The sequence below is a fragment of the Protomyctophum bolini genome (assembly GCF_963924005.1).
Source record: "Protomyctophum bolini genome assembly, chromosome: 9".
In the NCBI taxonomy this organism is placed as follows: Eukaryota; Metazoa; Chordata; class Actinopteri; order Myctophiformes; family Myctophidae; genus Protomyctophum; species Protomyctophum bolini.
In genome coordinates, this window is record NC_137870.1 from 39991783 (window position 1) to 40007911 (window position 16129).

The window sequence follows — 16129 nt, forward strand, 5'->3', positions numbered from 1 at the left end:
TCCATTGGTGCGGCCATGACACTTACATCTTGCTGACATCTAGCATGCATCAATGTTGTATGCTACAGATCGAAAGGTGTGAGTGAGGCCTACGTGAGACTATCAGCTGATCTACCGCTCACTCACCCAGAATGTATCGGTCCTTGTCCTCCAGCAGCTTGGCGCAGGTGCTGAGGAAGTCCAGGTAGTTCTTGGGAGTGACGTAGTTGCTGCGTCTGAGTTTCTGCAGGAACATCCTGCTGTACTCTCCCACAGAGCGATGGACCATGCACACGTGGGCTATCACCGCCTCCAAATGGGACTTGGGGATCATTGGACTCTTTCCTGCAGCAATTAATGGCGTGCGACTCGTTTTTAGCATGCATAGAACAACTCCATTCAACAGTGGTAGTGAAAGCATGCATGGTGGTGTGAATTACAGACCGAGGAATGACTGGGCCACGGCGTGTAATGCCTGCGGAGGCCACGGCAGGAACCAATCTATCCCGGTGTTGTTCACCAGTCCTATGAAATTAAGAGAAAAACACGTGATACAAACAATTTTTGATTGGCGCTAGCCGCTCCTAGGTCTATTCATAGTACAGTTTTTGGTGAAGAGGTGACCACAGAGAGATATGGTGGTCACCGCGGCGTGACGTCATGTTGTCGTTTTAGGTGGTCACCTCTTCACCGAAAACTCATAGGCCTTAAGAATTGCAGACAGATTGTGGCACGATATCTCACCTGGAAAATTCCTGCAGCGTGTTCTGAGGGCCTCCCCCACTGGGGACATGCACAGGACGATGTGCAGGTTGCTGGCACTCTTGTCGACAAAGTACTGCCACATGCTGTCCTTGGAAGGGCCAGCGCCCTTCTTCATGGCTTCGTCACGCAGCTGATTAATGACAGACTCCTTCTCGTCGTCGAGGAACAACGCAGGAACGATGCCTGTGAATGGAGATTGAATTGAGAGCAGTTCTAGAGCCGTCGCAAGTGAGAGAAAATAAATTATGAATGAGAGTATAAGCCAGGATGTTCTATGTTTTTTCAGACCGGAGGTGAGCATGTTGTTGATGAGTTCAAGGAAGCCCTCCTCGACAACATGGCCGTCAGTGAACAGGAACACCGTCTTCTTGTTTTCGATGCCCAGCTTCAGGTACAGGCTTTTCAGATCCTCACGGAAGTTCGACTCAGCATAGCCTCTGCTTAGGGTGATCTCAAACACCTGAGGGCATATACAGCGACTGTTACAAAATGGGAGATTTATCACTGCAACCTTTTGTCTTTAATATTGACGTTCTACCGTACCTCACAGCCAGCGGTGAAGGCAGCCAGCTTGGTTAAGGACTGCCTGCCGGAGCCTCCCACGCCGACCAACAGAGCGTGGCCGCGGTCCATACGGAGGATCCTGTGCACTCGGGTCAGATGCTCAAGGGCGTCATTGAACAGAACCAGATTCATTCTAGACTTGGTCTCGTTGTACTCCTCTAGAATCTCCTGCAGAGTAAACCGTGATCTTTAGACATCTTATCATTGTAGATTTAGTACTTATATAGTAGTTGTACTATAGCATCACATCATACAGTACCTGGAACAAGGCTTTAGAAGCTTCATAGTCGCATATGTCCTCATAAACTCTGGGTTCAGACTCACTGAGGGCTGACTTGTAGTCTCCATATAGGATAGGGTCCTTCATGGCCGACTCTAGGTCTGACTTGAAATGCTCTTCAATTAAGTTCTTTATATGATCTTGTACCTAAAAAATAATAAATACGTTTTTCAAGGGAATAAATTGATAACAAGAACGTATTTGAAATTGCAATGAGAGGTGTAATTGCAAAAACGTCACTTTGTTCTTCAGTCAATATAAAAAGTGACTACAGTGTGTATAACTACCAGGGTTTTATCAGTTTCATTGATGAGTCTATCGTGGAATACTCTCAGGCATTCGTTCCTCCAAACACGCACAAACTGGGAGACAGTCAAAAACCTGTCAAAGAAACACACCGAGACAGAGAAACTTAAACAAGCCAAAGTGAAAAGTGACATTACGTAGTAATAACGTTGACCTACTGCGTCGTACCTCTCAGAGTTTGTGGCGGTCAGTCCATTGTAAACCCTCGAGAGGTCCCTCAGGTTGAAAATGTAGTGGAACTTGGAGGGCGTGGGCGGCAGCTCTCTGATGATGTTCTTATACAACTCCAGTGTGCACGAGGTCACCGTATCACACACCTTCTTTATGGCCTCTTCAAAAGACTGAAACATTTAATCATGCTTAATACCTGGCTCATGTTTATTTTTGTTGATAATCAAAGATCAAAGAGACTTCACAACAACCAAACAAACAGTCTGCCAAGCATGCAACAACAATGTGGAATTCATTCTATATTAATTGTGTAATGTGTGTACATACATTAGAAATAGAATATATATATTTGATACCTGCACTTGTCTTTCAACTTAAAGAGGTCATGCCGTGATCCCCCCCCCCCCTAAAACATGATCATTATTCATTAGGTACTATGATTATACAAGGTAACTAGGAGAAAGATTTATTTTAAAGAAAGTGTTCAAATGATGTCACTCACTTCAGTGTGGCCTTTGATAATGGAGGCGTAGATACGGTGGAGGGACTCCTCCTCCGGGAAAGGGACGTTGAACACGCTGAAGAGGGAGACGAAGCGAGGATCCACCTCATTCCTGCCGCCTCCTGCTTTCCCCATGGCCGCTATGAAGCCCAGGTCTTTGAGGACCTTATAGTTGAGCTCCTTCTCTCTGTTGTACATGCCTCCTCGGTCCAACAGCAGCTTCAGCAGCGCAATAGGCTGCTGTGTGCCATACTCGTCCACCTAGAGCGTGACGTGGAGCGCAAATAAGCTTGAGTTCGAGAACAGTTCCGGTGGAACATAATATATGGACAAACATTCAAGCAATTGCAGCAGCAGGCCAAAAGGGAAGCGAACACAGATATCGCCGTGAATACCCGTGGCATGTTCAGGTCATCCATGAAGACCAGTAATCGCTTCCCCATCGGGGGGCCGTAAATCTCTTTGGTCCTTTTCTCCACATTGGCCTCCAGGTTCCTCTGCAGGTCCATGGAGGTGGTTCTCGATGAGAAGTTAATTGTCAGAGTTATCTGGAAACAGGGGGGAAATGGTTAAAAAGTTGCAATCCATAATGTCTTTTGTGTGTGAACAAAAACGAAAACGAAATTTAGATCCCGCTGTTGGGTAGGATCACTCACTACTACTGGTTGACAAGTCTGAAGGTCAACGTTCTATGTCTCAGACCTCATACACACATATGAAACGATGTGTTCCGTCTGTGATTAATGGCTGCCACAATGCAATTCCAATGGGAGTCATGTGGTTTGACCAAACCTTTGTGTTTGATGGGGCAGCAATCAGCAATCAAACACAAATGTTTGGTCAAACTATGTGACTCCCATTAGAATTGCATTGTGGCAGTGATTAATCACAGACGGAACACAGAACATTTGTTTGATACGTGCCAGCACACATGCAGTATAGATGTATTAGATTAGTAGTTAATTTGGGCACTTGTGCAGGGGACCCTGACGTTTTAATGGATGTATCAAAACAACTGCCAGTAGTATAGCCATTACATACAGTATATAAATGGTTAAACAGTAAACTCACAGTAGTGTCCACTTTCAGGTTCTTCAGGAAGTTCAGAGTGGTGGCGGTCTTCGACGTCCCAGACTCTCCCACCAGAACCACCGGTCTCTTTATCTTCACCATTTGTTCCAACATCCAGCTGGCTCTGGTAGTGTCCACGGTTGGGACTGGAAGGACAATTAAGGGGTTCAGGCAGTAAATACATTTAAAATCCCAAGTCATTGTTTATTTTCTTATGTCACAGTCAAAAAATATTACGTCACGGTCAAAAAAAAGTTAAACTTTACCAAGAATTTCAATAAACTTTTTGTCAGGATCATGGACATATTTGGAGACCAGGGAACTCCAGGGAACCCATTTGTTCTTTGAACCGTCAAAATGGAAATCATACAGAGTGGGCAGGTAACCTGTGTGGAGTCGGGACATATGTATCAATATTATCTGTATTACACCAATTAAATGCTCTGATAATCATCCTATATGGTTTGTTTTCTAACCTGGGATCTCTCCGGGCCCAGTGGTGGCTTTCTCATCATCATTAACCACAGTTAAGCAGGAGCGTTTCTTGATAAAGTCATCAAACCTTTTCCTGCTGTTGTCCAACAAGGTAGCCCCTAGAGAACAGTACAGAGCTTCCAGGAAGTAGCACTCCAGGACCTCTGCGGTGTATTCCTCAGCCACCAGCAGGGCCTCCAGCATCATGGACAACTGCTTCACCTGAACACACCACCCACAAAGAACCACCACGTCAACCAAAGCATCATGGACAACTGCTTCACCTGAACACACCACCCACAAAGAACCACCACGTCAACCAAAGCATCATGGACAACTGCTTCACCTGAACACACCACCCACAAAGAACCACCACGTCAACCAAAGCTTCATGGACAACTGCTTCACCTGAACACACCACCCACAAAGAACCACCACGTCAACCAAAGCATCATGGACAACTGCTTCACCTGAACACACCACCCACAAAGAACCACCACGTCAACCAAAGCATCATGGACAACTGCTTCACCTGAACACACCACCCACAAAGAACCACCACGTCAACCAAAGCACCATGGACAACTGCTTCACCTGAACACACCACCCACAAAGAACCACCACGTCAACCAAAGCTTCATGGACAACTGCTTCACCTGAACACACCACCCACAAAGAACCACCACGTCAACCAAAGCACCATGGACAACTGCTTCACCTGAACACACCACCCACAAAGAACCACCACGTCAACCAAAGCACTTTGGTTGACTCACTCCGCTGGATTTCAATACAACAGCTGTTTAGTGATGGCAGCGTTTGAGACAGACAGGATGAACCAACCATGTTCAGATCTGTCTGAGGGAGGATGGTCCTCAATTTCTGTCCCTGCTTGCCATCCACAACACCGTCCACTATCATGCCAATGGCGCTGGGCACATATTTCTCAAAAAGCATGTTCAGGTCTTGTTGCACCTAGAGAAGAACAAAGGCAGATGGAGTTGAGACATGCTTATAATTATACATTGTCACTAGAGAATCTTACATCAATACGTAGAGTATTATGTTTCTCAAACCTTAAGTGGTCTGCTGCTGACCCATTTCTGCCAGTATGGGGCAAAGCGAAGATTTTTGGGGTCGACAAACACCATGCCACAGCGTGACACGGTGGCAGGAGAGGCATACTGCAGATCTCCAACCTGTTAAGTGTAAAACATCATAACGTTGCCATATACAATCAGTGGTGTAAAGCAGAGGTTCCCAACCATTGGTACGTCGTGTACCTGTGCTGGTACGTGGGACATGTCCCACTGGTACGAGAGAAGGGAATCCCAAGTTTTCTCGACCATCTATAAGCTATATCTGTAACCTTGCGTCACCAGGATCAATGATATGATATGGTCAGTGACAATGATATAGAGCGGACGTAGAATACGCACATCGATATAAGAAATATCCATATATCCAACACAGGAACAATGGGAGGACTTGATTCAGGAGATTCATTTTATGGAGAAACTAACACACAGTCTGAGGCTACAAGAAGAAAAAATGGAGGACAAATGGTATAAATGGACAATATTTAAGGGTATAGGGGAATGAGAGACAACTGTGGATGCCTAGAAAGATGTATGTAACTTTTTAAAACGCAATGTCGATGCCTGTTTTTCTGTTTTTTATTTTTTGTACGTCTGTGATGCTATATGTATTGTAAGTTTGTTTTTTGTCTTGTCTTGTAAAACAATAAAAATTTAAGTTAAAAAAAGATATATATATATCCATATATATAAGAAATATCCAATGACAATGATATAACATTATGTTGTAATATATAATATAGCAGCGGATAGGCTACTTGAGGCCTTCAGTCAACTGTCTTCCATGTTTTGGTACGATGATGCGCGGCATTTTCTGAACCGTCAGCCGGTCCGTGGTAATAGAAAGGTTGGGAACCTTTTTACGTAAAACATTTGAGTACTTTTTCCACCACTGCATATACAATGAGAAACGCAACAATGCTGCATACAGGAACCAACCTCAAAGAGCAGAGCACAGTGTCCCTGTAGACGGATTCTCTCTCCGTTGGCCAGAGTGAGCAGCTTGTTGTCGTCCATCACAGAGTTCATGTTCTCGACCCACAGTGCATCCACGTCCCCATCAAACAGGATGTACCTGAGGGTTGAAATGTGTATATAGGCTACCTTTACACCAGATTTACGAGAGTTCATTTTGAGGTTCACCTATGTGTATGTGACACACACTAAAAGTATCATATTTTTTGTGATCAACACATTTTGTTGATCGCCAGTAGGAGCACTGGCCAGCAGGAGGCAGTGTGAGGCAGTATGTGGTATTTCTTCCTCATGTCCAATGAGAGCAGCAGTCATGTCAATTTAGTCTCATTCTGTCTTCCACTTTTTAGGAGACATTACAACTGTAGACACTATAGTGCCCGGCAGCGCCCCGGGGACGTGTTGCATAAATATCATGCCACATATGTATGCTGAAATATCTTTGAAAGTAATTTTTCTTTGTATACCTCCTCTCTTTTTTGTCCGTGGGCTTGTTGACGTCGCGGAAGATGTTGGACAGGATGCCGTCGGTCCAGTCTCGAGTGTCAGGATCCAGGATGCCGTACAGCTCCACGACACTCATGGCCTTAGGGTTCAGGCAGTACACCTTAGTCTGCAAGCCTAATCTGTGACATGACAAAATACAGCATATACCACAGTGAGAGAGAGCTACTATACACAAAAGCAAGATCACTGAATGAATGTCAAACTGTGCACAGCAGCAGAACTGACCTGGACTGGGCCTGACATAACGTGCTGATCACGACAGATTTCCCTCCTCCGGTAGGACCCACCACCATGGTAGTGTGTCTGGTCATCATCGTCTCATACATCTGCACCACTTTATCCACCTGAAACCACACAAAGTATCTCATTATACATCTGTACCACTACAGTGCGGCTCAAACGGTCGTCAGTACGTTAGAAACAATTCATGACAAAATAAAATAGGAAAGCTGCAATAACTGTCCTTTTATGTTCACTCTTTAATGTTTTCTGTTAAATGGACCCCTAGTTTATAAGCCAAATACTGTATGTCTTAATACATCCCTACAATACAATGCAATCCCTCAAAAACAAATGTATTTGAATTAAAACCATAAATATTTTTCAATATCTTTGTTTGTGTTTGTATTGTATTGTATTGTATGTCATGATTGTTATAAATAAAGATTTAAAAAAATGATTCTGCAAGTGCCTTCTAAATCAGTAGTTCTCACACTTTCAAGATTAAAATAAAATCAAAAATAGCAGATGTACAAGCTCGACACGCTGTGAGCTTGTAGGCCTGCTATTTTTGAATAGCCAACTCTAAAATCTAAAATGACATATATGCTTTCCCGGTTTTACTGGGTTAAGTTAAAAAAAAATATATATTTTTTTGTATTTAGATGAAGACTTTATGAATATGAATAAACGTATTTCACTCAGAATACCTGATCAGACAGCAGGGTGTATTTCTTCTCCTGGAAGCTGTGCTCTACAGCATCGTTGAACTTGGGGTAGCGAACACGGGGACAGTCCAGCCCAGGGAACAGGTCTGTGATCAGCCCCAGAAACAGAGGCACGTCCTCAAACACAAACTTTGGCAGGTTCATGTCTCGTAGGGCACGCATGAGCACCACGTCCTGACAGGGAAGGAAGGGGGAAATGACAGGGATAGAGAGTGAAGAATAGAACTTGAGATATTAAAATACTTGCTGAATAGAACAAAACGTAGGACTTACCGTATGACCTTTAACCCATTTTGGCGGGAACCCCTTTTGGTGTTAGCATTATGGTGTGCTTTAGCTATTGAAAGATAGCAGATCAACAAGCTCATAGCGCGCCACCGAGTCGCGCGCTATGAGGTCTGCTATTTTTGGAAAATCGAAGAATGACCGACAGAAACATCGCTTTTTCAGAGAACATTTTTAGATTTTGATCTCAGGTCAAAATGGGATAACAAAACCAAGAGCGATTTGTTCATGCAATGTCTATATTTAATATATATATATCAAAGAGAAAGAAGGGACATCCGCACACCGCTACTTGCCAGGTTCAAGAGCATTTATTTTGAAAGAGCAGAGGAGCAACGTTTCGGTCTTGTGACCTTCCTCAGGCCCTTGCATATCAACAAAGACATTTCAATGAAATAAATTGTGACTTTTAGTTTTAACCAAAGTCGATCTTCTAGCATTGAGATTTCTTAAGCATTAAGTCATTTTAAATTGTCTTTTGCAGTAATGTTTGCATACTGCAACCACAGAGACAGGGCCATATAGGACACTAGTAATGTCACATCTACAAACTTGTCAGTTATAGAATTAATTAGACCAAGTGACTCGCTCTTCAGCCATATAGCAAAGTTTGTGTTGTATATTCATGTTGCTCTTGATGTGTAATGACCATTAGAACAAGCCAAAAAGAAACACATTTTCATTTGTCGGGACAGTTTATTTTTTATTTCCTTTACCTCATTGAGGTCTGGTGAACCTCTCTTCAGTTCTCCTGCCATCACCAACACAGATTTGAGGGCTCGCAGGCCGAAGTCATAATGTGACTGCTTGGACAGTTGCCCACGCGCCAGTTTATACAGCACTGTCATCTTCTTTGCTAGATTCTGCATTAAACAACAAGTCAGATTAGTTACTGAATCAGTGACTGCCAAAACGTAGGTGTGTGTGTGTGCGTGAGTTAGGCATGCACAATATAGATAACTTCCTGCTTCTCAACACCGATACCGATACAAATATACCGATAATAAAAATATATACACACATACATAAATATACATACTAGTAGTGAGTAACGGTACATTTAACATAACTTTGATCTAAGCAAATACAGTATATCATGCCTATGACACGCTGGGTGCTTTGTCAGCAGATACAAACAATTATGTTATTGGGATGATTATCGGGTCGATAATTATCGCTCATCCCTAGCATGAGTGCATGCGTGCGTGCATTCACCTTGGCCATGAGGAAGCCTTCGGAGAAGAGCATGATCTCACAGATCTGCTGCAGGTCGGGAACAATGACGACCACCGGTCTGAAGAGAGCTTTGACTGACTCTGGCAGCTCAGTGCGCCCAGCGTACCCTGGGTTCATCGTGATGAAGATCCCCATGCGGTCGTCCATACTGATCTCCTGGCCCTCAAACTGAAACACACGAGAGATACAGGATCAGGTCGGGGGTTTTGAGCAATGGAAGAAACAAGGCTCAAACCGAATGACTGGGTAATATCCACTGTATCATTTTACCACGAGAAATACTTTTTAGGTTATAGGCCCTGGATTTGACTTACGCGGAACCTTTTGAGGTGTCTAATAAGAGCATTGCGGATAGTCTGTATCTGGGAGGAGATGACAGACAGCACTGACGCTTCGATACGATTGAACTCATCAAAGCAGCCCCAGGCTCCACACTGGGCGAGACCAGAGAAGATCTTCCCTACCGCCTACACACACACACACACACACACACACACACACACACACACACACACACACACGCGCACAGGACAGGAACAGGATAAAAGGTGTTGAATTAAACGCAGGAGAACAGTGGATATTTGTTAGTTCTTGGTTGGGGTCAGAGGTCTCTCACCATGTAGTCCATGCCCTCTCCACAGTTGGTCACCACACAGAGGAGGCCCAAAGCCTTGGCCAGGTCTTTAGTCGATTCCGTCTTTCCTGTACCGGCTGGTCCAGCGGGCGCTCCACCCAGGTACATGGAAAGGGCCTGAGTAAATGAATCATAGTTTGAAATGTTTATTTACCGGTACGTCCACATAAACAGAAGTAAACAGAAAGAGCTGTTGTACAAAAGGATATAAACACTGCCAGTGCAGTCAGACAATATAGGAGAACACTGCCAGTGCATTCAGACAATATAGGAGAACACTGCCAGTGCATTCAGACAATAGAAGAACAGCCGCAGTTACAAGTGCATAGATGAAAGAACATTGTTACATACAGTATAGTTGACATAGGTACTTACAGCAGACATAATTCACATAAATCATGTCTGCTATGGATAAAGGAAACAACGCCTCTTCCAAATTGAGTGGTTTGCCTTCCTACAATGGCTGAGCAGTACTTTGGCCCTCCTTTTGGGGAGGCCGGCCATTTGTAGGCCCCTCACAACCACCTTGTGTGTGTGTGTGTGTGTGTGTGTGTGTGTGTGTGTGTGTGTGTGTACACTGTGCACACACACACACACACACACACACACACACACACACACACACACACACACACACACACACACACACACACACACACACACACACACTAAATAGCTGATTGCATTATTATTCGTAACGTATAAGTCATTGCACTGATGCGGTCAGCAGAGCCACCCAGACCTGTGTGAGTGTGAGGTAGATGCGGTCCGTAAGGGGGGTGATGACCAGACGACCGTTCAGCCCCATGTACTCGTAGCCGTAGGAGAAGGCAGCACTGCACTGGCGCACAAACAGGTCATCGGGCTCCCGGTCCCAGTAGAACCTCAGCTGGCTCTGCCACTCGAACCCACGGGCGTCCATAATGCTGGAGGAAAAGAGAGGTGAAAGGTAACCATATACCAGTCCATGTGTTCATTATGTTGACCCCGTAAGGGCCCGTTTGGTTATTAAAAAAACGTCTACATTCTCTCTAAATGTGTAGACTTCTTGTAAATTAAGTAAATGCAACTAAAGCGACTAAAGACCCGGCCCAAAACCTGACTAAAAACCAAATGGACCCTTACTCATTTGGTTTCATGTTACGCTCTCAAGAGTTAAACATCGATAAGGGTCCATTTCGTTACCCCCTCAAGGACCACTGGTGGTCCCCGAATCACTGGCTTAGACTACAAAATGATCTACTCACAGTTTCATAAACATAATCCATTTACCATTAACCACACATAAACCCTCTATTATTAGTAAAACAAAAAGATGCGAGTTGCAACTGAAATTCACAATACCAAATCTCTTTGCCGAAAATAGCTGATCTACAAGCTCACTACACGTTGCAACGTGCAATACGCATTGGGAACCACAGGTCTACTCATTTTAAAAACAGACTTGGGTTTCTTCAATGGACTTCAAAGTTTCAAACTTGCCGTGTGTATTCCCTAGGACCCCGAAAGGGTGTGGTAGTGGTCACAGGACATATTTAAAGTGACAATGTATAAATGGTGAATGGTGCATTTATCCAAGGCGCTTTACAGAGATCGTGCATTACGTACATTCACCCATTCACACACCGATGCCTGGAGGAAACCATACAAGGCACCAACCTGCACCAACCGGGAGCAATTCAGAGTCTTGCTCAAGGACACCTCGACACTAACTCTGGGAGAGCCCAGGTTCGAACTGGGAACCTTGTGGTTGCCATCTCGTCACTCTACCTCTGAGCCACTGTCGCCGCCGTATAACCACCATAGTCACCATACCAACTTTGTTGATGGAGAGAATGTATTATATTTGCTGGCCGTGACAGTGGCCAGACCTTCAATGATCTGTGGAAATTCTCCTGGAAGAAGGGGATTGGCTTGTTCAGGTATGGCTGGTATGTGCTGTTGCATGGTGCCATACACCATTATCATGCTCTTTGGAGGGTATGAAACCTCCAATGACCTGATCTGTACGTCTTAGACTCTGCCAGGTTGCCAGATACCAGTTGCCTACTGGTTGCTATGGCAGCAAAGCAAAGTGTGTTGTGAAGAAGACACCATGGCAGAAAATCTAGTCTTGAACAAATGGCCACGGTCGTCTACGTACACATTATGCAGGGAGCTCCGTCGTGATCCAAGGACAATTGAAGTTGCAAACAGAACAATGGAGTAAGTGAGCTTGATTGATGACGACGCTCACCTGTCAAAGCTGTCCACGATGTCTCGGGCGTGGACGTCGATGATGAGGGCGGTGTTGATCTTCCGCCTGTCGTTCTTCGTCATGGGCAGCACGATGCGCGTCACCAGCTCGTCGATCTGCCGGTGCATCTTGGCGGCGTAGTTCTTCAGGACCTGCTTGTCTCCCTTCTTCAGCTTGTCGAAGACGTCCTCCACCTCCCAGGTCCACCACACCTGGCTCCCGGCCAGCACCACCATGCCCTGGTACTGTGTCATCCAGTCGACCCTGGAGGTGGGAGGATTATTACAACCTTGTACGACGGCGTTTCCCAAACGGTGGGTCGAGTCGCAAGTTAACGTTCCATTACTTTTTGTTTCCTACAAAAACTTTTTTTTTTCTCGAAATAATTTCATGAATAAATTGAGTTATGGTAGTATCAAAGACATTCCATAAAAAAATTAATTAAAAAAAGTTGTGAAAATAGCCTCAAAACGCACCACAATGTGACACGTTGTGAACTTGTAGATCATATATTTTCACTAGTTTGAGTCCTGGGGAGTAGTAGTGGGTATTGCCTGCAACCTCACGATAGATACTGTATGTATCACGATACGATATATATACGATATTATATGTTGATTCCAAATAATGACTATGCACACACACACACACACACACACACACACACCTGCTCCTGTTGTCGCAGTAGTAGAAGATAGCTTCCTTGGTGATGAGTCGATTGGTCCTCCTCATCTCCAATAACACTCCAGTCATCCATTCCTCCACTCTGCCCTCAACTGGAACGGGCTTTTTAAAGTCCATCACCTCGCCTTCTGCAGACACAAGGGCGCCAGCCACAGTCTCTCCACTGCTCCCAACGTCAAACCTCAGAGACGCAATGTTGTCGTACATCTGTGAGTGAGGAATAAGAAGTTTGCAAATTCGCACATTCGCATTTCATGTCTGTTCCTTCTAGAGGTGCGCCTCCAATCAGGTTTTTTGGGACCGAACCTGATCACCGATTATTTTTCCCACGATCGGAACAATAACGATACCGATCTTGGGCTTATGGGGAAAGTTTTAATATTTCCAAAATGATTATGTCGAAGAAGGGGAGAATGTTTAGGCCTGTCACAAAGATGCAAAACGATATTATACTATACAGTATATCTGATTGACTTTTATACCACTGAAATGGTAAAAAGAAAAAATCGGTTTCTCCAGATCACCGATCGAGTCATTTGGAGTGAATATCGGCCGATCACTGATCGGTGGTCGATCGATCAGAGCACCTCTAGTTCCTTCCGGACAGGATAATGAATTGCATGTAGTCTTTCTGAACAGTTTGGCCTGATACCTTAATCATGTGCTCCTGGACACAGGCAGGGTCGCTGCTACCCAGGATGCTGAGCAGCTCGTCGTCGGAGATGAAGAAGAAGCGAGGGAAGGCGTTGCGTTTTGAGTCCAGGTAGTCGTTGAGACTCTTCTGGCACCTCTCCAGACCGTCACTCAGGCCCTGCAGGTCTGTCAGCCGGTTGGGAACCAGGCAACAGCGCTTAATGCCCGGATCCTTCACCGTGTCATTCATTAGCTACAACAAAAAAAGGAAAGACAGAAAAAGAGGACATTATAGATTGTGCGCCTGCATGCCGTGACGTTGTCTCGATGCAGTTGTTTTTGCCGTCGTCGCGTGAAGATAATGTGGGGCTGTGCTCACTTTTTTAAACAACCTGTCAATGTCGTCAAACTTCTCGGCTTCACCCGGCAACTGAGAGCGGATATCACCGCCGATGAAGATGCTTTCCAGGTACATCCACTTACGCTGCACCAGCATCCACACCTGTGAGGAAATAAATAGAGTAGATATTGATAAGAGTAATGTGGTACTGTACGTGAGCTAAGGTTTAAGGTTCAAATAAAGAAGGATCCGGGAGCTTTCATCTCGGGTCTCCCTTCAAAAAGAGATTAATTTGACACCTTCAAAATTCAAGTTACTCGATGAAGTTGTGGGGCAGACTACACTGCTAGATAATTTCCACACCGAAATCTCTCGGATGCCTCTAAAAGGTTGCGGAATGCCCTACCAACTGAAATAAAAACACAACGGATCTCCAAAATATGTAATGAAAAGGTGTTTAACTGTAATATGGTAATGTTATTGTTTTTGTACTTTAGATTAGAGCTTCTTGCATGTCGTTTTTGTAAATGATTGCTTTTATTAGATAGAAAGACCTAACAAGGGACCCCTGTCGCAAATTAGCCGCGGCTATAAACCCCATCATATATATATACACACACACACACACACACAATGCAACGTATTCATGTTTTAATAACTCGATACATTGTTTTTTTTTGTATTGTCCCTGTTAAGTTCTAGCCATGACTGACCTCTATGACCTCACTGATGAGGGACAGGCTTTTCTCCCACTGCTGGACGGTGTCCAGGAAGGGCCCGATGTAGCGGCTTCCCGCCATGCTCTGGAGGCCCATGGCGTTGTCATCCAGACCCTGCAGGATGTCGTCCACGGCCCCCAGGATGGAGCCTCGCTCCTGGGAGCCTTTAAAGTAGCGCTGCACGTTGAACTTCATCTTTTCCCAGGTCTCCACCACTTCTTTTACTCCCTGCGAGCACACGCACACGCACGCGCACACACGCACATGCACGCACACACACACACACACACACACACACACACACACACACACACACACACATACACACACAGTGTACATTCACTTTCTGAGCAGCATTTTGCCACAAGCACATGAATTTATTGCTTCAGTCATGCTTGGATACAACATTGCATAAAGTTGGAAGAAAACATAATAACATTATTCACCTTCTCAATGCTGAGCTCTTTGACAGCGGACGTAACAATGTCACCTATGATGGTGGCGTGCTTGTGTAGCTCCATAGCAAACATGTTGTCCAGGGTGAAGGTGTCGGGGTTTATCTCAAAGCTAGTGCTGGTCCTCTTCATCAGTTCGTTCCAGTGTCTGTGACGAAATAAATTACACCACACCACACATTTCAGAGCAGATACATGACACATCCTATCATAATGCATTTTAGTGTTCCATTTGCTGTTTTGTGGGCTCATTGGTTCTAGAGCACTGGTTCCGAAACATTTGTGGGTCGCTCAATTTTTTGTTTGCTACATTAATTATTATTATTATTATTATTATTATTATTTCAAAACATTTTCAAAAAACATCCCCCTCCCCAAAAAAGCAAAATGCTTCATGAATTTCAAAACAAATTTAACCAAAAGAAATTTCATAATTTAGAAAATAAATAGTGGTTCTACAAGCTCATAACGCGGCATGAAGCGACATGTTGTGAGCTTGTAGATCTGCTATTTTCACTAGTTTGGCTCACAGGCTCATTTGTTTTTTGGGTGTTGAGCTAAAAGGTTTGGGAACCTGTACCTGTCTCTGAGGGCTTCGTTCTTCAAGTCCAGCAGAAGAGGGAGGGACTCTCTGAACTCTTTCATGTGTCCCTCTAGGAAGAAGGCACCTGGCAGCGCTCGGACATCTTTCGGCAGCTTCCTCAGGTTTCTGATGAAAGTCTCCACACCTTCTTGCAGCAGCTCAATGTCTAGGTTCACCCACAGTGTCTGAGACCACTCCACCTTGGCAGCCTGAGCAACAGACAGAGCCTCGAAAATAAAATGCACGAACGCACACTCACGCACGCACGCAAACAGCCATTATTAACCCATTTTGACCTGGGAACGATTCTGCAAATGTCTTCTACATCCTGACTGTTTTCTTGAAAAAGCAGTTTTTCCTATGTCAGTCGTTCTCAAATACTTTCATGTCACTTTTCACGATTCTTACACCAAAAGGGGTTCCCACCTAAAATGGGTTAACCTCCATGAGACATTCAACCAACTCTGACCTTCTGAGCATTGTGGATGGCATAAATCTGCCGCAGGCCCTTCATTTCATGTTGTACTTTGAGAAGCTCTGCATACATGGTGATGGACAGGTCGAACAGCTTCTCGGCGTTGGCCAGCTCTTGCCGTAAGGACTCCATTTTAACAAGCTCAGTCTCATATGTATCCATACGCAGCGCACCTACACAAAGAAAATAAGGAAAGAAACATAATCTCCTA

At 44.6% G+C, this 16129-nt stretch overlaps 1 protein-coding gene across 1 annotated transcript in view; it reads right to left on the minus strand.

Moving 5' to 3' along the window:
• The window catches only part of LOC308321866 (dynein axonemal heavy chain 10-like), a gene marked incomplete at both ends in the record, with an annotated part of 47667 nt that overhangs the window by 21106 nt on the left and 10432 nt on the right, over window positions 1-16129 (minus strand). Inside the window, 32 exon segments of the mRNA XM_080772958.1 lie at window positions 127-324; window positions 424-504; window positions 724-927; window positions 1033-1204; window positions 1288-1476; window positions 1568-1735; window positions 1876-1969; window positions 2063-2235; window positions 2568-2828; window positions 2963-3115; window positions 3639-3784; window positions 3905-4024; window positions 4115-4334; window positions 4956-5087; window positions 5189-5311; window positions 6149-6284; window positions 6652-6810; window positions 6917-7035; window positions 7621-7812; window positions 8640-8786; window positions 9139-9327; window positions 9474-9626; window positions 9776-9910; window positions 10536-10719; window positions 12030-12293; window positions 12697-12920; window positions 13366-13599; window positions 13726-13848; window positions 14400-14633; window positions 14852-15008; window positions 15441-15652; window positions 15913-16091. Coding sequence (XP_080629084.1) covers window positions 127-324; window positions 424-504; window positions 724-927; window positions 1033-1204; window positions 1288-1476; window positions 1568-1735; window positions 1876-1969; window positions 2063-2235; window positions 2568-2828; window positions 2963-3115; window positions 3639-3784; window positions 3905-4024; window positions 4115-4334; window positions 4956-5087; window positions 5189-5311; window positions 6149-6284; window positions 6652-6810; window positions 6917-7035; window positions 7621-7812; window positions 8640-8786; window positions 9139-9327; window positions 9474-9626; window positions 9776-9910; window positions 10536-10719; window positions 12030-12293; window positions 12697-12920; window positions 13366-13599; window positions 13726-13848; window positions 14400-14633; window positions 14852-15008; window positions 15441-15652; window positions 15913-16091 — 5475 coding nt within the window.